Source organism: Dipodomys merriami, unplaced genomic scaffold, assembly GCF_024711535.1.
Source record: "Dipodomys merriami isolate MVZ:Mamm:240054 unplaced genomic scaffold, mDipMer1.0.p SCAF_2, whole genome shotgun sequence".
Lineage (NCBI taxonomy): Eukaryota > Metazoa > Chordata > Mammalia > Rodentia > Heteromyidae > Dipodomys > Dipodomys merriami.
The window spans coordinates 122,397,159-122,418,058 of NW_027203381.1; the positions used below are offsets into that span (position 1 = coordinate 122,397,159).

Sequence of the window (20,900 nt, forward strand, 5' to 3'; positions counted from 1 at the left end):
GAAAAAGAAAAAAGAGAACGCAGAGATGCAAGCCTACAGACAACAAATCTTATGTGAAGCTGACATGGATAAACCAAGGGTGCCATTTTTTCTTTTAACCAGTCCTGGCCAATTAGACTGGCCACCATCAAGAATTCAAACAGCAATAAATAAATGTTTGAGATGGAGAAAAAGGAAACCTAGTGTACTGTTGGTGGGACTGTAAACTAGTACAACCACTCTGGAAGGTGGTCTGGAGGTTCCTCAAAACATAGACCTACCCTATGGCCCAGTCATACCACTCTTGGGTAATCTACCTAGAATGTTACAAGCCAGGATACCATAAAGATGCTTTCATGCTGGGCTCCAGTGGCTCATGCCTATAATCCTAGCTACTCAGGAGCCTGAGATCTGAGGATCAAGGTTCAAAGCCAGCCTGGACAGGAAAGACCATGAGACTCCTATCTCCAATAAACCACTAGAAAACAGAGTGGTGCTGTAGCTCACATGATAGAGCACTCGCCTTGAGCTGAAGAGCTGAGGGATCAGCCCAGAGTTCAAGCCCCATGACCGACAAAAAAAAAGATACTTTCACATCCATGGTCATTGTTCACTTACTCACAATGGCCAAATCACAGCAATAATCCAGATGCGCTAGAATAGACCAGTGGGTCCAAAAGATGTGATACATATACACAATGCAATTTTATTCATCCATTAGGAAGAATAACATTATGTTATTTCTATGGAAATGGAAGGACCTAGAACAAATCACGTTGTGAGGTAAACCAGGACATGTTTTCTCTCAAATATGGAAGCTAGACCTAAAACATAACTGGACATGGTACCTATACAGGACTCCAAGCATTCACACACAAATAGACCAAGGGAGGACACCAGCGGGGCAGGGACCCAAAGGTGTAACTCTCCTGATCATGTAAAATACTACTTATCAAAAGGAATTCAAGACAGGGAAACATGGGTTATTTATGTTGTTGGTGGTGTTTGTGTGTGCTATTTTTTTTCCCCTTTGCTGCTTTTTATAGGGGCAAAGTGAGGAGGAAGGGTGAACAAATGCAATCATGGTATTTGGTATACACATGAGCCACAGGTGCCAGCCTCATTTACTTTTCTTTAAATGCCAAAACTCTCTTCATGAATCTCATGACTTCTTCATTCTTCCTTAGCCTGAATATGTTCACATTAACAACTCTTTAAAAGTAATATGTTCAAGGCTGGGATGCAGCTCAGTTGCAAAGCACTTGCCTAGCAAGTGTAACAACCTGGGTTTGATACCCAGTAACACACACACACACACACACACACACACACACACACACACACACTGATCCCCAGTAACACACACACACACAATGATCCCCAGTAACACACACATACACACACACACACACACACACACACACGTACGTACGTACGTACGTAATGTCCAGGCCAGGCACCAGTGGCTCACACCTGTCATCCAAGCTACTCAGGAGGCTGAGATCTGAGGATGCTGGTTCAAAGCCAGTCTAGGCAGGAATGTCCATGAGACTCTCATCTCCAATTAACCACCAGAAAACTGAAGGGGTGCTGTGGCTCAAAGTGGCAGAATGCTCACCACCTTGAGCACGGACAGCACCGAGAAAATTTTTGTTAGCCCTAAAAGTTTTTTCTAAAGTAAAATGGAACTATACAGAATAAAAACTATAAACTACCTAAGAGTAAAAAATGAAGTAGAGGAGTTGGCTTGGTTGGTAGAGTGCTAGGAAATCAGCAAAAGTGTCAGGTACTAAGTTCAAGTTCTGGTCTCCAACCAAAAAAAAAGAAGTAGATTCTAATCAGAATGCCTTAGCGAGCCGGGCGCTGGTGGCTCACGCCTGTAATCCTAGCTACTCAGGAGGCTGAGATCTGAGGATCGCGGTTCAAAGCCAGCCCGGGCAGGAAAGACCGTGAGACTCCTATCTCCAATAAACCACCAGAAAACCAGAAGTGGCGCTGTAGCTCAAGTGGTAGAGCGCTCGCCTTGAGCTGAAGAGCTGAGGGACAGTGCCCAGGCCCAGAGTTCAAGCCCCACGACCGACAAAAAAAAAAAAAAAAAAAAAAGAATGCCTTAGCATAGCTTAAGTAACAACTTACATGCTCCAAACCAGGATTACTGCTGAATGTATGGAATAACAGTGAAAGTGGATTGAAGTGTCAACCTCAGGGCTGGGAGTGATTCAGTGGTAGTGCCCTTGCCCAGAATGCCCAAGGCTATCAGTTCAATACCTAGCACTGCAAGAAAACAAAAGGCCCTTTCTAAAGAGCCAACCTCGGAAGTGGCGCTGTAGCTCAAGTGGTAGAGCGCTCGCCTTGAGCTGAAGAGCTGAGGGACAGCGCCCAGGCCCAGAGTTCAAGCCCCACGACCGACAAAAAAAAAAAAAAAAAAAAAGAGCCAACCTCACAGCATGCACAAAACAGACCGCACGTTTAAGAACAAGTGGAATACCCACACCAAGGCCCAGCTATGGCTCAGCCTGCCCCAGACCCTTGAAGAAGTGTTTACACTCAGAGAGAAGCCCTCCTTTACCTGCCAGGACTCCCTGGAGACTGCTCTTCTCCATCAGGTAACACTAGCACTAGTTTCCAGAACACTTGCTCCTGGGTCACAGGGAGGTGCTCAGCCAGGAAGGACGGCAGGTCCAGAGGCGCCCAGGCTGCATTACTGGAAAGAAGATGCAGGGTAAGCCAGTGTGCACACGCCCAGGCAGAAGCAGCACATGGGCAGGGTTAACAGACCTACACAGCTGCTGGTGGAAGTGCTGAACCTTCATCTGGTGAGCTGTCTCATTTCTGAGCCGTCTCAACCTACAAAGAAAGGGGAAGACATCAAGTCCACAGGCAGAGCTGAAAGGTACCTATTGATGTTTCTGAGGGAAAGGTACTTGGCTAGTACCTCTGACGGAGAAAAGGAGAAAACATCTTCTGATAAAGAAACAAGATTGATGGCTAACCCAGACAGACAAATCTGGGAGACGTATCTCCAATTAATCAGAAGAAAGCTAGAAGTAGAGGGGAGGTGGCTCTAGTGGTAGAGTGTTAAGAGTGTCAGCCTCAAGTGAAAAGGACAAGAGCATGAGGCCCTGAATTCAAGCCCCAGTTCCAGCACAAAAATAAGTAGACTGAAGAACACCTTTGTTCCACAAATGTCTATGAACACAAAATATCTATCACTCCTACTGAGTGCTGGCCACAGGAGACCCAACAATACAGATTAACGTCCTACCCTTCTCAAATATACTCTCATAGAAAGTCTCCATTCTGACAGACCTGGCTTGCAGGACTTATTAGTGCTGAGGGAACCTACAGCAGGGAAGGCAGGAGTCACAGGTTCTCATTATACTGGTCACGTAGTGCTCTCCGCCAGCCCTGGCATGTTTGGGAAGAGCCATGGGTTGAGTTGGGTACATGGCATGAAGACCTAGGGAGTAACATGGGGACCTTAACAGCCGAGGCACCCATGGGAGTAACATGGGGACATTAACAGCCAAAGCACCCATGGGTGTCAGAAGACCTCTGCTGTGGGCAGATACTGGACAAACACTGGCAAGATCTGGTCATGCCTTTCCCGCCAGGCACAGCCTGAGGCTGTAGCTACAGGTCTGATAGGAGGCAAACCCAGTTTAGGATGTGACAGGTATCTTTCCAGCAAGGAAGGGAACACCAAGGATTAGGTGCAGAGGCTGTGCTCCAAATGGATAGAGTCTCAAAGTCTCAAACACTGGGAAAAGTCTAGCTGCTGGTGAACCAGAGGACCTAACTGGAAGACAGAAAGTGAGGTCGCCAGGGATGGGAAGAAGAAAGAACAGGAGGTAGAGGGTGGGCTGAGGAAGCTGGGGGTAGGGGACGTGAATGGCAGAAGAAACTGAGCAGGAGGGGGAGGAGCGCAGAGAAAGCACGCCAATCATGGGGCTCACAGAAGGCCCTCCAAGAGCTACAGGAACAGCCAAGAGTCAGAGGAAACCTGTACTCAGGGAGATGATGCTCAGAGAGAACATTCTATGTTGGCCCTAGCATGGCGTGCCTGGCGTGGACCTTTATGCTGCCTGCCCACGGAGGGACAAGATGGCAGAGGGAAGGACCCCGACACCGGGCCTGATGAGAAAGGCCAAGCTCCCTAGTCACCACTAGACGGCCGGACATGCTCGGGGAGAATCACAGGAGCATAGAGGACCTCATGGATGGAAACATTGGTGGATGGACTACCAGCACATGAGACAGGGCAGGAGTGAAGCGTTACAGAAGCAGACTGTCTGGAAGCAGAGAGTCAGAATGGACTTCCAGCCTCCCCCACGAGGATAGCGCAGTGTATACTTAACCTGGGAAGACTGGGAGGAGAACAGGTAAATCTGAGTCAGTCTGCCACCAGACTTTCAAAATGGAAGTGGTGTGAAATCAGATCCCCTTTTCCCAGAGGTGAGGCAAGTCATATCCCTGCCACTGTAGGAATGAATGACAGCGTGTCCTCACGTCCTGATTCCATCATCCCCACCCACAGCGACACGCCTCAGCCCAGCCCCTGAAGCTGAGCACCGACCTGGTACAGGAGATGCCCACTCTCCCTGCATGACCCAGATCCAGCAGGCCCTTGGCCAGGTTCTGTCCCGCAATAGGGCGCTCTGCACTGGGCGCCAGAGCCTGCAAGGGGTCGTTCACATCCACACAGCAGGGTGCCGCAGGAAAGGCCCGCATCTGGCGCCTGAGTTTCTTCCGTGCTGCAACGGCTTCCCTCCACCTAGAAGACACAACAAATTGTCACTGGGCATATTTAAGGCTAAAAATAATACAAACTTGGTCAGGTGTCTCTGGCCTAGTTACTCAGGAGGCTGAGATCTGAGGTTTGAAGTCTGAAGCCAGCCTGGGCAAGGAAGTCCAGAAGACTCCTTATTTCCAATTAACCACCAGAAAGCTAGCAGTAGAGCTGTGGCTCAAATGTGGCTTGAGGACAGCAACCAGTCCGAGTTCAAGGTTTAGCACCCGTGTGCATGCACACATGTGCACACACAATACAAACACAACTCAATACATAACCTGAGAAGATATATTTTTTGACAATCTGTTTAGCTCTTTTCCAGTACTGAGAAACAAATCAAAATTCAATGTAAGCATGATAGCAAACAAGAATGAAAGTACTACTGAATTTAAGAGCTAACGCTGAGTGACCTCTGAATGCTGACTTGGCAACAGATCCAGGAATGGCGTGACCCACACACATCAGCGGGGAGCCCTCCATCCCAATGGCATTTCCTTGTCTAAAACTTGGGCATGAGAGGGTCACCGCAGCACTGCCTAGTGAGGGCACCACATGTCGTCTACGGTGTGCATTCACAATGGAGAGCCTGATGTGCTACAGTGCTCAGGCCTAACTACACCTCCCACCAGGGGGAGTAAGGAATGGCTTAAACACACAGGGCAGATCCTTTGCTGACAATCTCACAAACAGAGAACAAGAAGTTTCTGGAAGGGTTTAAAAACAGCTGTTTCTGAGGAATAGACAAGGCCTGATCTGAAAGGGAGACTCACCTCCTTCCTTGTATGCCCTTTGATAATACTGCTACTGTCAAGGACGATATCACTTATGTAAACTTTTTCTATGAAATGAACCCCCCACAAAACAGACATAAAAAATAAATCAGAATAATTCAATAATAAGCAATCATTTACTTTCACCCTTCTGAGATATGATTTTAACTCTTGCTCTCTTGCTCCTAAGGTCACTCCTATGCTCTTTATGTTTATTATCTTCCTTCTTTCCTTTAAAGTTATATTACTATATGTAAATCTGAGACAGCTGGGTGCCCGTGGCTCACACCTGTAATCCTAGCTACTCAGGAGGCTGAAATCTGGAGATCTTGGTTCAAAGCCAGCCTGGGCAGAAAGGCCATGAAATTCTTATCTCCAATAAAACACCAGAAAACCAGAAGTGGCGCTGTGGCTCAAGTGGTAGAGCACTCGCCTTAAGCTGAAGAGCTGAGGGACACTGCTCAGGCCCAGAGTTCAAGCCCCATAACCAACAACAACAACAAAATATGACAAAACTATTTAGTTTGAATATACATTTTATACACACACACACACACACACACACACACACACACACACACACACACACACACACACACACACACACACACACACACACACACACACAATGTAATTTATATATAATTATAAATTGCATTTTTTCCCATTATGGAAAGACCTCAGACATGATAGTTCAACTTAAACAGCTTTTCAGTTTCATGATAGTGTCAAAGTGATACAAATCCACTAAGAATGGAACTTCAAATTTTGACTTCATTGAGTAGGGATATATTGTACAATAATCTTTTAAGCTTCAAAAAGATTGCTAGGTGTCAGTGGCTCATGCCTGTGATCCTAGCTTTTACTTAGAAGGCTGAGATCTGAGGATTGCAGTTTGAAGCCAGCCTGGACAAGAAGCCTGTGAGACTCTTATCTTCAACTAACCATCAGTAAACCAGAAGTAAAGCTGTGGTCCAAAATGGTACAGTACTAGTTTTGAGCACAAAAGCTCAGAGACAGTGCCCAGGTCCTGAATTCAAGCCCCATGATCAAAAAAAAAAAAAAAAAATTATATATATATACTAAGAGATTATTAAACAGCAATCTGCAATTCCTAGTCAGCATGAAATCACAATAGTAAACAAAAAATCCTCTACAGTACTCTATGTTGGGTAGGTTAGATGAATTTAATAGATTTTCAACTTAAAATATCTGTAAGTTACAAGTTTATTAAAAAGCAGCCCCCATTCTAAGTCAAAGAACACCTCTATTTATATTGTTGAAATTCATCTATGTTGATGCATGAAGCCATGATGTGTTTTATTTTGTGCTGGTACTAGGGCTTGAACTCTCGCTCAGCTTTTTCACTCATGTCAGGTGATCTACCATGAGCCATGCCTACACTTCCATCTTTTATACTCATTAACTGGAAATAAAGAGTTTTACTAGCTGGGCACTGGTGGCTCACACCTGTAATCCTAACTACTCAGGAGGCTGAGATCTGAGGATTGCAGTTCAAAGCCAGTACAGGGAGGAAAGTCCATGACTTTTTGGTTTTTTTTTTTTGTCGGTTGTGGGGCTTGAACTCTAGGCCTGGGCACTGTCTGTGAGCTCTACCACCTGAGCTACAGTGCCACTTCTGGTTTTCTGAATGGTTTATTGGAGATAGGAGTCTCACAGACTTTCCTGCCGGGGCTGGCTTTAAACCACGATCCTCGGATCTCAGCCTCCTGAATAGCTAGGATTATAGGTGTGAGCCATCAGCGCCCAGCTTTCCATGACATTCTTCTATTCAATTAATCACCTGAAAACCAGAAGTGGTGTTGTGGCTCAAATCGTAGAGCGCTCGCCTTGACTGAAGAGCTGAGGGACAGCATTCAGGCCCAGAGTTCAAGTCCCACGACTGACAAAAAAAAAAAAGTTTTACTGATTTATCTGCCCAGTCTGGCTCCAAACTGCAATTCCCAATTCTCAGGATCCTGAACAGTCAGTCACTAGCATACCAGAGGCCGGCTGCCTCACTGACAAACATCTTCCTGTCTAGTGCATCTGATAACAGCACTATAAATATTCATTAAAATGCAGAAGAGCCAGTCCTTCTCAATCAAGTTCCTTGCTTATTCCCTGCATGTGACTGCTGAGGAACACATGATATATGTGCTCTGAAAAGAGAAATACAATTAGCATGGAATCCACTAAAGGTATCTGCTGCTATAAAACGTTGGGGTGTCCTTTTATCATTGACTAAAGGAACTGATGGCTGATGCATATTAAACTTGGTGAAAGACTTCCCTATCTGTAGGAACTACAGATAGGCAAGACTCACCTCTGTAGATACTTGCAGAAGCACTGAAGTTCCTGGAGTGTCTCCTTAGCAATCTGGAAAATTACTTCAGCAAGAAACAAGTCCACCAGGTGGGCACAGACATCTTCACAGCACCGCGCCATTCGGACTCTCTTATCTGTCTCCATTGCAACCCTGGGAAAACGGGCAAGCAGTATGAGAGACGCTGCTCCAGCAATCCGACATAAAGGGCCTGCTCTCAAAGTGCCTGAGTTTTGGATTAAGGGTGAAGGTTGGTGGAAGAGTGCCTGAACAGTATGTGCAATGCAGTGAATTTGATCCCCAGGGGAAAAAAAAGTCTATGTCCTTCATATGGAAATATATTACATTTCCACTGCGAGAGAAACTTTAATATGATTTTTAACTTAAAAGTAAAGACAGGGAAGTGGCACAATTGCTCAAGTGGTAGAGCGCTAGCCTTGAGCTGAAGAGCTGAGGGACAGCGCCCCACAACAACAGCAACAGTAAAGACACCTAGAAAGAAATGGAGAAAAAGGACAAAAGTGGTATAGAATATCAGTTAACAGTCATCAGAAATAAGTATTTCACCCGACCACACTCCGAGGAGCAAGCTTACAGCCCCAGAGCTCAGGAGACTATGGCAAGAGGATCACTTGAACCCAGGAATTAGAGGTCAGATCAGGCAACAGGGTATGACTCCCTTCCAAAGAAAGGAGAGAGGAGATGATGCTGGGAAGGTGGCTCAGTGGTAGAGTGCTTGCCTTGCATGCATGAGGCCCTGGGTTCGATTCCTCAGCACCACATACGCAAAAAGAAAAAAGCAGGAAGTGGCGCTGTGGCTCAAGTGGTAGAGCGCTAGCCTTGAGCTGAAGAGCTGAGGGGACAGACAGCACCCAGGCACAGAGTTCAGGCACCATGACCGGACCCAAAAAAAAAGAAAAAAAAGGAGAGAGGAGAGAAATCTTTATCCTAATACATAGTTGGAATCTTAAGCTTTTAAATGAATATTGAGACAACTGAAAAAGTTCATTAGCATTATCTGGCATTTACAATTAGAATGGATCAAATAAAGATGGATGCCTGTGACTAAGGATATCAACAAGAAAACACAAAGAACACGACCAAATTTTTAATCAGAAAATCTAAGTAGCTTAAATGGATGAGATAAATGTCTGTCCACTATAATGCTTCCTCAGGTGCTAGAGACAAGTACTGAGCCATGCTTCAGTCTTTCCTTGATGGAGCAGGATAATCTGGTATCTCCAATTAAACACCAGAAAACCGGAAATGGGGCTGTGGCTCAAGTGGTAGAGCCTGGAGCAAAAAGAGCTCAGTTCCCAGGAACTGAGTTCAAGCCTCAGGACACACACACACACACACACACACACACACACACACACACACACACACACACACACACACACACACACACACACACACACACACACACACACACACACACACACACACACACCACCACCCCCCCCCACATACACCCCCCCCACACCCACACCCACACCCACACACCCCCTGCAGATACACTGCTGTGGACATCTGGGCCTAGGCACTGTCTCTCAGCTCTTCAGCTCAAGGCTAGCGCTCTACCACTTGAGCTACAGCACCACTTCCGTTTTTTTTTTTTTTTCTTTTTGCCTCATGCTTGCAAGGCAAGCGCTCTACCACTGAGCCACCTTCCCACCCCATTATTAAGGTTCTTAAGTAAGCCTGTAATCCTAGCTACTCAGGAGGCTGAGATCTGAGGACCATGGTTTAAAGCCAGACCGGGCAGGAAAGTCTGTGAGACTCTTATCTCCAATAAACCACTAGAAAACCAGAAGTGGCACTGTGGCTCAAGAGGTAGAGCGCTAGCCTTGAGCTGAAGAGCACAGGAACAGTGCCCAAGGCCACAGAGTTCAAGCCCCACAACCGACACACACACACAAAAAAAGCCTGAAAAAAAGCAAGCACCTGTGTCACTTACAATCCTAGCTAGTCAAGAGGCTAAAACATGAGGAACTCAGTTTGAAGCCATTCGTAGGCAGACTCATTTCTAACCAATAAAAAACTGGAACTGGAGGGATGGCTCAAGTGGTCAAGTGGTAGTGTTAGCAGGGAGGGAAAAGGCTAAGCAAGAGGCTCTGGGTTCCAGTCCCAGTACCAGAGCCAAAAAAACCAAAGGACTAAAACTAAAACTCAACAAACCTTGAGGAATCCCTCTAACATATGAAACAAGTCTGACAACACTGAGGACACAGGGCCTGTGGAGACAGAACAGATCTGCTCTGGGTTCACCACAGAAGCCACCTTCTGGAGCACAGGAACAGCAGGCTATCACTTGGCTACTCCAAAGGCATGCTCCTTGCCAAACTTAAGTGCAGAAGGCCACAGTGCCTTCTACCACCCCCCCCCCCCGCCTCCCAGGCTTTCCCCCCTGACCCCCCATGAGATACCAGCTCTTGACTCACTTCAACTCCTCGGCACAGACTTCCCACACATACTCTGTCACCATGAGCTCTGTCAGTTCTGCAGCCAGGCCCTGGCTTAGCTGAGTTAACACCAGCTCTCTTTCCTGTTTCAACCTATGGGTATAAAATCCACAAATGTAATGCCTTAATATAAACTTAGCTGTGCAGATGGAGATGAAGGGTACTGAGTCAGCAGGCCACCATGACCCTAACCCTGACCCTCCCGTGCCGGTGCTACTGGGCTGAGGGGCCCACACTCCACTCCACATGGGTGCTGAGCAAGCTTGCAGGGATCTCACAGCGGTGCAGGAGACATGGTAGGGTGCTGGGCCAGGACTGTTTCTCTCCTCTCTGTGTCCCGCTGAATGGAGGACACAGTCACCTTTCCTCTTCAGCCCGCCGGTTCTCCTCCTCTCTTCGCTGCCTCTCCTGAGCCACTTCTTCAGCTGCAACATGCCTCAAAATGCCCACAGTTGTAGCTGTTAACAAATCCTCCATGGCTGCATTAGAAACACTAGAAAGACAAAGAAGGAAGAAAGCCATCATACACTATTACCAAGTGAGATTTGTTCCTGGAATGCAAGGAGAGTTTAACGTTTGAAACCAACAAATGTAATACAACCACATTAACAGAGTAAAATTAAAACACGTGCATATAATCATCTCAACTGATTGAGAATGAATGGCTAGCAAAACTCACCCACATTTCAATATAAAAACAATCAATAAAAGGCCATGTATGAAATGCTCATGTTCACACTGAAAGCTTTTTTCAATCAGGAACAAGACAACGATATCCACTTTTCTCAATTGTGTTGAACACTAGAAGTTACAGCCACAACAACTGAGTGAGAAGAAGACCCATCCAAACTACAAAAGAGGAAAGAACTCTTTAGTCTCGGCGGCAGAGGCGAGATGATGAAGGGAACCTCATCCTTTGGGAAGCATTACAGTAAGACAGACGCACAAGATGTGCTGCTGCTGCGGTCCTAAGGCCTACCACCTTCAGAAGTCGATGTGTGGCAATGTGGCTAACCCTGCCAAATGCAAGAGAAAGTACAACTGCAGTGCCAAGGCTAAGAGACAAAATACTACCAGGACAGGTCAGATGAGGCAGATTCAGGCATGGATTCCATGAAGGAACAACACCTAAACCCAAGAGCATCCAGTTCATCTTGAAAATTTAAAAGATTAGCCATACAACAAATGTTCTGGGGATTTTTTTTTTTTTTTTTAAAAAGACGAAATAGCCAGGCATTGGTAGCTCATGCCTGTAATCTTAGCTACTCAGGAAGCTGAGCTCTGGGGCTGGGAAGGTGGCTCAATGGTAGAGTGCCTGCCTCAAATGCATGAGGCCCTGGGTTCGATTCCTCAGCACCACATAAGCAGAAAAAGCCAGAAGTGGCTGGGAAGGTGACTCAGTGGTAGAGTGCTTGCCTTGCATGCCTGAGGCCCTGGGTTCGATTACTCAGCACCACATAAGCAAAAAGAAAAAAAGCGGAAGTGGCACTGTGGCTCAAGTGGTAGAGCGCTAGCCTTGAGCTGAAGAGCTGAAGGACAGCGCCCAGGCCCAGAGTTCAGGCCCCATGACCAGACCCAAAAAAAAAAGAAAAGAAAAAGCCAGAAGTGGCGCTGTGGCACAAGTGGTAGAGTGCTAGCCTTGGCCTGAAGAGCAGAGGGACAGTGCCCAGGCCCAGAAGTTCACAGAGCCACTTCTGGTTTTCTGGTGGTTAACTGGAGATAAGAGTCTCATGGACTTTCCTGCCTGGGCTAGCTTTGAACTGCAATCCTCAGATCTCAGCCTCCTGAGTAGCTAGGATTACAGGAATAAGCCACCAGCACCCAGCATAATTTGCTCTTTTACTTCAATTGTAACTATTATCTGTACTGTTTGTGACAAACCAGCCGTAATAGAAATATGAATCTTGTGTCAATGAAGTTAAAGAATAAACTGTAACTACAAGATGTGCTGCTTGTAACAGCCGGTCATGTCAGGGTATGAATCTTGTCAACAGTTAGACCCCCTGGAGCAGGAACTTTCCCATTGACTTCACCACCCTCTTCTAGCTGTAAATGTTCGAACCCATCCCCAGCGCTTTCCCGGCCAGCTACGAGGAAAAAAATGCAAACCTTTGAGAAGAATTATAGACTAGCCCCCTCCCTAACGTCTTTGTATTTCCCAAACTGCATTTAGAATGACAGCCTGACTCCTTGACGAGGATGAGGGGCAATTTGAGTTGGGATAGAGACCCAGCCGACGGCCCTGCCTGGTGTGCCTGCCTAGTTCTGGGAAGGGTACTGGCACTGTACCTTTTTGCACAAAAGTAAATATCCATGCCACACGCCAATGACTCACACCTGTAATCCTAGCTGCTCAGGAGGCTGAGATCTGAGGATCACAGACTGAAGCCTGCCCAGGCAGGAAAGTTTATGAGACTCTGGCCCTGGGCTCTTTCACTCAGGCTAGTGCTCTACCACTTTGAGCCACTGCACCTCTTCCAGTTTTCTGGTGGATTAATTGGAGAACCCCAGATCTCAGCATCCTGGGTAGCTAGGGTTACAGGTGTTAGCCACCAGTGCCCGGCATGTGAGGCTCTTTATCTCCAATAACTACCAAAAAAGCCAGAAGTGGAGCTGTGGCTAAATTGGTAAAGCAGTAGCCTTGAGTAAAAGAAGCTCAAGATGTGAATTATATCTCAATACAACTTTTTTTTAAGTGGGGGGAAGAGGGGGAAAAGTTCAGGGACAGAGGCCAGGCCTTGAGTCCTGAGTTCAAGCCCCAGTATCGGCACCCACGCACACCACACACACACAGACACACACAGACACATACAGACACACACACAGACACACACACAGAGCAAAATGCCTTCGAGAAAATCTCCTGGAATACCATTCCTCACAAGAGAACTCAGACAGGAAGATTTGGAGTTCAAAGCCAGCCTGTGCCACATAGTGACATCCTGACTCAAACCAAACAAAATGAAACAGAATAAAAATTATAAATGTTCAAGGCTGTTATCTTAGCTACATGGAGGCTTAATTCAGGAGGATTGAGATTCTAGACCAATCCAAGCAGAGAAGTTTGCAAGACCCCGCCCCCTCCCCAACCCATAGGTGGATGCACTGATGCACACTTTTCCAAGTTACACGGAGAGCTGAGGTTAGGAAGATCAAAATTCCAAGCCAGGCCTAGCAGAAAAGGCCAGGAGACTGTACGGAGGGAAGCTCAACGCTGTGGTCTACACCTCTGAACCCAGCAACAACACACAGTCTCAAGTAGGCAGACACATTCACAACCTGGTAACAAGTGCGACCCTATCACAGATAACATGAAGGAACACATCACTGAGGAATGATTAAAGTGGTAGAGCACTAAACTAGCAAACACGACACTGAGTTCAAACCCCAGTACTATAAGAAAATTAAAAAGTGCTTGGCACCAATGGCTCACATCTGTAACCCTCCCTGCTCAGGAAGTTAATCTCTAGAGCATTGTCATTCAATGCCAGTCAAAGCAGAAAAGCCTATGAGAGTCCATCCCCAAAATAACCAGCAAAAAGCTGGGCTGGAGGCATGATCTAGTAGTAGAACACAGCAATCATGAGGCCAAGTTCTAGCTCTGGTATTGACCAAAAAAAAAAAGGATTTGTAATTTATAAATCTTATTAAAATGAATGCTGCTTTTTAATTATTTTTTTAATTTTGGTGCTGGTCGTATTGCTTAAATTTAAGGCTTAGGTACCATCTCTAAGCTTTTTTTGCTCAAGGCTTCTACTCTATCACTTGAGCTACAGCTCCTGCTTTCCGGTGGTTAAAGAGTTCCACAGACCTTCCTTGTCTGGAGGCTTTGAACTGCAATCCTCAGATCTCAGCCTCCTGAGCAACTAGGATAACAGTCATGAGCCAGCAATGCCCAGCATGAATGGAAATGTTTACAAATGAAAATTACATGCTAATAAGAAATACAGGGTTAGAAATACAATAAACATGCCCACACAGGAATAGAGCTGGTAGTTAGCTCACGAGGAGGTGCACACACTGTGGGTCTAGGGACAGAGGCATCGCCAGAGGCGAGGCCGGTGCCTCCACCGAGACCTACCCCAGAGCTGCAGTTGCGTAGGCCGCCCCCGCGGCGCCGACTTCCTCGCAGTCATTCTGAAGAGCCTCCTGGATGAGCTCATCCACTACCTCTGCCAGGTCCTACAGAAAGACCAGCAAAGAGAGCAGTTGCATCAGTGCTCTGCCCAGGACCCAGGTCTTAGAAGGGACCTCTTATGCACAAGCGAGCAAGTCCTCCTGACGAGGCGTGTGGTCCTGCACAACATGCAGGCCCTGCCACCCTGCTCCAAGAAAGTCTCCTCTGAGCAGTGGCAAGGGCCTTCTCCTTGCTGGATGGACAGCCTGCAGGACAGCCTCAACACCACCTATCCATTTTCTCCATTCTGTGGCCACTCTATATGCTCTTCCACACAACTCCCCAATCCCAGGAAGGTCAGTGCTCAGAGCCGGCCGGAGGGCAGAGTGACACCGCTGCGTTCTCCACCTGATCTGGGCCCCCACAGGTCCGGCCGTCCACTCTTGAAGGAGCAGGAGCTCACATCAGTCACAACAGACAAGCCAGGGCCCGCAAAGTTCCACAGAAGCACTCATCCCCATACCTACATTCTGCCTGGCTCCTTTCCTGAGACCAAGCAACACAGTGGCCGCACAATGAGCAATGGTAACCATGGACACACACACAATGGACTTCTCAGAACTCTGATCTAGAAGATTCCTTACCGCATCAGAATACATGGGTGTGGGCTTTGGAGGCATTAGCTCGGGCTGTGTGGAGGGCTGGAAGAGGCTGGCTGCCAGGGCTGCAGTCGGTGGTGGGGCGTGAGGCAGAGAGGCAAGGCAATGAGCGGGGCCGGGAGGAGGCTGTGTGAGGAGCCCAGGGAGCGGCACGCTCAGCTCTGCCTCACAGTCCTCTCCTCTGCCACCTGAAAAGACAGGAGCAGACGTCACTGCAGATGCCGGCAGGGCAATGGGCTCTGCCACCTCCACACAGGCTTGGCAGCCCTCAGGGCTGGCTCACCGTCTGAGATCACCAGGGAACCCTCAGAGAACGACCTGGGACACCCTGTGCTTTACACGGTCATGTCAGCAAGCCCAGAACCTTCTCCCTTAGAAGTCTCAAGTCCAAAGTGAGAAACACCAACTACCAAGTCAACAGTCGTGTCTCTAGTTCCCAAAGGAAGACAGATGTCCTTCAGAAAATTTCAGTACAGCTTCACTCACCTACGACATCCACACAGGCTCTCTGAGGACTGACAGGCAGCTCCGCGGCCAGGCTCTCTCCAATGTACTTGTTCTGGGAGTTGAAGCTGCACACAGGGATGTGACGAGGGACTGGGGGCAGCGGCCCTCCGTTCACCACTTCCCCAACAGACACCATCAGCTTCTTGGCAATAAATACTGACTTCCGGGCCTTGAATAATCCCTCTGGCTCCAGGAATGCAGACCGATTCAGCTCGACACAGCTACCCAGACCACAAAGAGCCCACAGAGAGGTATCAGCTGGGGAGCCCAACCACAGCCCAATCAAAACGCCAGAACCCTTGGTTAAAGTACAAACCAGATAGGAGGGAAGGCAAGGCCTTGGTACCCACTGCTGCCAGTGTTCTGAAACCACCGAAGGCCAATATCTGAAGCCCAAGACACTGAACAGCCACACATGGAATGACTGACACCACTGCTGCCCTGTGTCCCCCTGAGACTGCAGAAGAGGGCAGAGGAGGAAAAGAGGAGAGGAATCTCCACACAAGATACTGAGCATAATATTTCTACCTGCTGGAAGAAGGGTTATGAATTTCATCATGTTCTACAAAGCAGAGGACACCCTGGGCAGGCCTGCTGGCGACTCTTCTACCACCAGAGGTGGGCAGTGACTGCACACTGACCAGCAAAAACCATCTTCAAGGGATAGGCAGGAAAATCCTAACCTTTATTTTACATTCTCTGATAATTTAAGAAAAGCATTAATTTTGGAAGCAGAAGAACTTGTTCTGGGGAAGTTCAGCAGTGTCTCCTGCCTGCAATCCTAGGTACCTGAGAAGCTGAGAACAAGAAGACTGTGCTTAGTAAAGGCCAGCCCAGGCAGTAAGGTTTGTGAGACCCTATGTCAACCAATCACTGAGTACAATGGCATACGCATGTTATCTCTGTTACATGCTGAGATCAAGAAGACCATGGTTGCAGGTTAGCCTAGGCAGAAAAGTCTGTGAAACTACATCTCAATGAAAGTCTGGGTGCAACAGGGCACTAGTAGCTCACACCTGTAATCTTAGCTTCTTAGAAGGCTGAGATCTAAGGATCATAGTTCCAAGTCAGCCCGAGCAGGAAAGTCTGAGATTTTTATCTCCAATTTACCACCAAAAAGAGCCACTCAACTGGTAAAGTGCTAACCTTGAGTAAAAAGGAAAGAGACAGCCAAGGCCCTGAATTCAAACCCCAGTAACAGCACAAAGGAAGGGGGGTGGAGAGGGAGGAAAGACAATGGAAGACAAGAAAAGCTGGATACAGTGACATGCGTTTGTCATCTCAGTGGGTGAGAAATGAAAAATAAGAGGCTCATGGCTCAGCCATGCAGTTGGGTGGGAAGTGAGAGCCTATCTCAAAAATAACCAGCAAGGGCTAGGAAGGTGGCTCAGTGGTAGAGTGCTCGCCGCCTTGCATGCATTAGGCTCTAGGTTCGATTCCTCAGCACCACATAAGCAGACAAAGCCGGAAGTGGCACCGTGGCTCAAGTGGTAAGTTTCAAGCCCCACGACCGACAAAAAAAAAAAAAAAAAAAAGAATAATAATAATAATAAAAATAACCAGCAGGGAGGCCGGGCACTGGTGGCTCACGCCTGTCATCTTAGCTACTCAGGAGGCTGAGATCTGAGGATCCCGGTTCAAAGCCAGACCAGGCAGGAAAGCCTTTAGACTCTTATCTCCAATTAACCACCAGAATACCAGAAGTGGTGCTGTGCTTAGTCAGTAGAGCACTCGCCTTGAGCTGAAGAGTGCAGAGACAGCACCCAGGCCCAGAGTTCAAGCCCCACAATCAAGGAAAAAAAAAAAAAACGAAAAACAGCAGGGCTGGGAAGGTGGCTTTAGTAGTAGAGTTGCCTGCCTAATATGCATGAAGCCCTAGGTTTGATTCCTCAGTCCCATGTACACAGAAAAATCTGTAAGTGGCACTGTGACTCTAATGCTAGAGAACTAGTCTTGAGCAAAAGAAGCTCAGGGACAGTGTCCACGTACTAAGTGCAAGCCCTAGGACTGGCAAAAAAAAAAAAAAAAACAGCGAAGGCTAGGTGCCAGTGAGTCATGCCTATAATTCTAGCTTCTCGAGACAGAGGCACAACTCAGTGGTAAGTCACCAGAGTTCAAACCCCAGTACCAAATCCACACAAGAATCTGATCTGGTCAACAGCATGTGTGGCCCAGGGAATATCCCAGCTGCTCTGTAACCAGAAGAGGACTGAGGACCTGGCAACCAGCCAGCAATCCCATAACCCTTCATCAGAATCTTAGAAGGGAGAGGGAGAAGGGGACGGCAGGTGCTGTCTTAGCTCTTACCCATCGGAAACAGTGAGTCCGTGGAAGCTAAGGAAGTCCGTCGCCTCTTGGCAATCTCTGAACAGGAGCATGCGCACCACACTGTCGAGGGGGAAGACGGTAGATCGCTGTGTGCTCACGGTATATGCGACATTAAGTGCCCGAAGAGCATCCCTGCGGATCTGGAAGAAACCATAGTGCTGCAGTCCCAACAGAGGGACAGCAGCTAGACAAACATGCTCAGGAGGCTGAAATCTGAGGATCACAGTTCAAAGCCAGCCCAGGCAGACAAATTATCTCCACTTAACCAGCAAAAAAGCGTAAGTGCAGGTGTGCCTCAAATGCACAGTGCGAGCCTTGAACCAGGGAGAGAGCATAAGCTGTATTACCGGCACCCATGAGTGCGCGCACACACATAAACACACACACACACACAGTAATTACTATTATTTAAAAGACAAAAAACTAGGAGCTGGGAAGGTGGCTATGTGCTTGCCTCACATGCATGAGGCCCTGAGTTTGATTTCTGAACACCACATAAGCAGAAAAAAGCTAGAAGTGGCGCTGTGCCAAGTGGTAGAGTGCCAGCCTTGAGCTGAAGAGCTGAGGCACAGCTCCCAGGCCCAGAGCTCAGGCCCCACGACCAGACAAAAAAAAAAAAAAAAGACAAGAAACTAGTGTTTAGACAAAAATGTTTCATAGCACTCTATGAAATACCTTAAAAACAGAAGACAAGAAAAAAATTGAAATGCTACAAAAACAGTTCAGGCATTGATATTCTTGGTGCCAATTTTGCTTGTTCTAGCTCAGTGTTCATTAGCTTAAGCAACCAATACTTCTCCAGTTTTTGCCAAGTGTTTTGAACTGTTTTAAATAATCAAAATACAATAGGGGCCGAGCACCAGTGGCTCACACCTATAATCCTAGTTACTCAGGAGGTTGAGATGTGAGGATCTTGGCTTGAAGGCAGTCCAGGCAGAAAAGTCCCTGTGAGACTCTTATCTCTAATCAACCACTCAAAACCCAGAAGTGGCATTGTGGCTTAAAGTGGTAGAGCGCTAGTTGAGCACAGAGGCTCAGGGACTGCATCAGGCAGAGTTCAAGCCACAGGAACAACAAAAATAAATAAAATAGGGAAGCCAGCCCAGGCACTGGCAGTGGCTCATGTCTGTTGTCCTAGTTAAAAGGTTCAAAGCTGAGAGGATTGCGGTCTGAAGCCAGCCCAGGCAAGAAAATCCAGGAGGCTCTTATCTCTAACTGCCAAAAAAGTAGGAAGTATAGCTATGTGTCAAGTGGTAGAGCACTAGCCTTGAGCATAAATGCTCAGGGATGCTGGTTGCCAGTGGCTCATACCTATAATCCTAGCTACTAAAGGGACTAAGATCTGCGGACTGCAATTCAAAGTCAGGCCAGGCAGAAAAGTTCCTGAGATTCTTAGCTCCAATAAACTACCAAAAAGCTGAATGTGGTGCTGTGGCTCAAGTGGTATAAAGCCAGTCTTGAGAAATAAAAGCTCAGGGACAGCTCCCAGGCCCTGAGTTCAAGACCCAGGACTGGCACAAAAAAAATAAACAGGGCTGGGAATGTGGATTAGTGGTAGAGTGCTTGCCTAGCATGCAGGAAGCCCTGGGTTCAATATCTTGGTACCACATTAAAAAAATGGGGACAGCGCCCAGGCCCAGAGTTCAAGCCCCACGACCGACCAAAAAAAAAAAAAAATTTTTTTTAAAGGAATCAATTTTTTTTAATGAAAGAACAAAATTAACATGCTTGGTAGCAACCAATACTTTTGACAATGAATATGTAAAATGCATTTAATGGCAATTAATGGTAATTCAGTATGATGTGTTAGAAAAGGTCACAGAATGCTGACAGGAAGAGTGGCCAGTTGGCATTGTGGATATGGTGGTTAATGGGGAAACAAAGGCCATGGTAGTTACGGGAAGAACCTGAAGGGAAAGGGCTGTGGACAGAGCAGAGCAAGGAGATAAGGTGTGAAACCATGGTCACTGCTGGTGAAACATGGCTTTGCTCTTATGTTTCTCTTTTCTTTCTTTTTTTTTTTTTGGTTCGGTCGTGGGGCCTGAACTCTGGGCCTGGGCACTGTCCCTCAGCTCTTCAGCTCAAGGCTAGCGCTCTACCACTTGAGCCACAGCGCCACTTCCGGCTTTTTTCTTTTTGCTTATATGGTGCTGAAGAATCGAACCCAGGGCCTCAGGCATGCAAGGCAAGTGCTCGACCACTGAGCCACCTTCCCAGCCCAGTTTCTCTTTTCTTTAATGCTATTCATAGTGGACAATGTTCTACAAACATGAAATCACCATTTTAAGAGATTAACTATATGTTTCATATGAAAACTGTACAGAATTCTCCCGTGACAGGTTAATTAGAATCTTTTCATTCGTTCTAGAACTTCGGTTCTGTAGCAGATGGTTAAACTGACAGCAGCAAAGAAACGTGCCTAAGATTCTCTACACAAAACACACCTATAGGGGCTGGGAAGGTGGCTCAGTGGTAGAGCGCTTGCCTTGCATGCCTGAGGCCCTGGGTTCGATTCCTCAGCACCACATAAGCAAAAAGAAAAAAGCCGGAAGTGGCGCTGTAGCTCAAGTGGTAGAGCGCTAGCCTTGAGCTGAAGAGCTGAGGGACAGCGCCCAGGCCCAGAGTTCAGGCCCCACGACCGGACCCCCCCCCCCAAAAAAAAACACAACTATAGGTTTCTTCCATTTCTAAGAGGGCTTAGTGTGTGAACAAAGACTCAAGCCAGAACTGCTGGTCCTGAGATCTTCAGACAGCATCCTCCCATCAGCAGACGTGGGCAGTAGCCGACTCAAGGTGGCGGCGTGCTGCAGGAGCAGGCAGCGGCCCTACGTCACCGTGGGGCTCTAGAGGCTGTTCTCATGGCATCCTCAGGTTCCTCCACAGGGCTGCAGTAAATGAAATAACTCAAAATATCCAAGAGTTTACATAAAACCCTAGGCAAGAGAGCAGCCTTTGGG

The 20,900-nt window shown here is 47.3% G+C and overlaps 1 protein-coding gene across 2 annotated transcripts in view; it reads right to left on the reverse strand.

Moving 5' to 3' along the window:
* The window catches only part of LOC138832612 (germinal-center associated nuclear protein-like), a 49,318-nt gene that overhangs the window by 15,726 nt on the left and 12,692 nt on the right, over window positions 1–20,900 (reverse strand). For both annotated transcript variants that reach the window (XM_070030889.1, XM_070030888.1), the window contains exons 11-20: window positions 17,923–18,083; window positions 15,595–15,836; window positions 15,094–15,296; window positions 14,414–14,514; window positions 10,694–10,825; window positions 10,312–10,425; window positions 7,868–8,020; window positions 4,556–4,753; window positions 2,758–2,826; window positions 2,549–2,683 (exon numbers count right to left, since the gene is read on the reverse strand). In XM_070030889.1, the coding sequence (XP_069886990.1) occupies window positions 2,549–2,683; window positions 2,758–2,826; window positions 4,556–4,753; window positions 7,868–8,020; window positions 10,312–10,425; window positions 10,694–10,825; window positions 14,414–14,514; window positions 15,094–15,296; window positions 15,595–15,836; window positions 17,923–18,083 (1,508 nt within the window). The remainder of the gene's footprint in view (window positions 1–2,548; window positions 2,684–2,757; window positions 2,827–4,555; window positions 4,754–7,867; window positions 8,021–10,311; window positions 10,426–10,693; window positions 10,826–14,413; window positions 14,515–15,093; window positions 15,297–15,594; window positions 15,837–17,922; window positions 18,084–20,900) is intronic.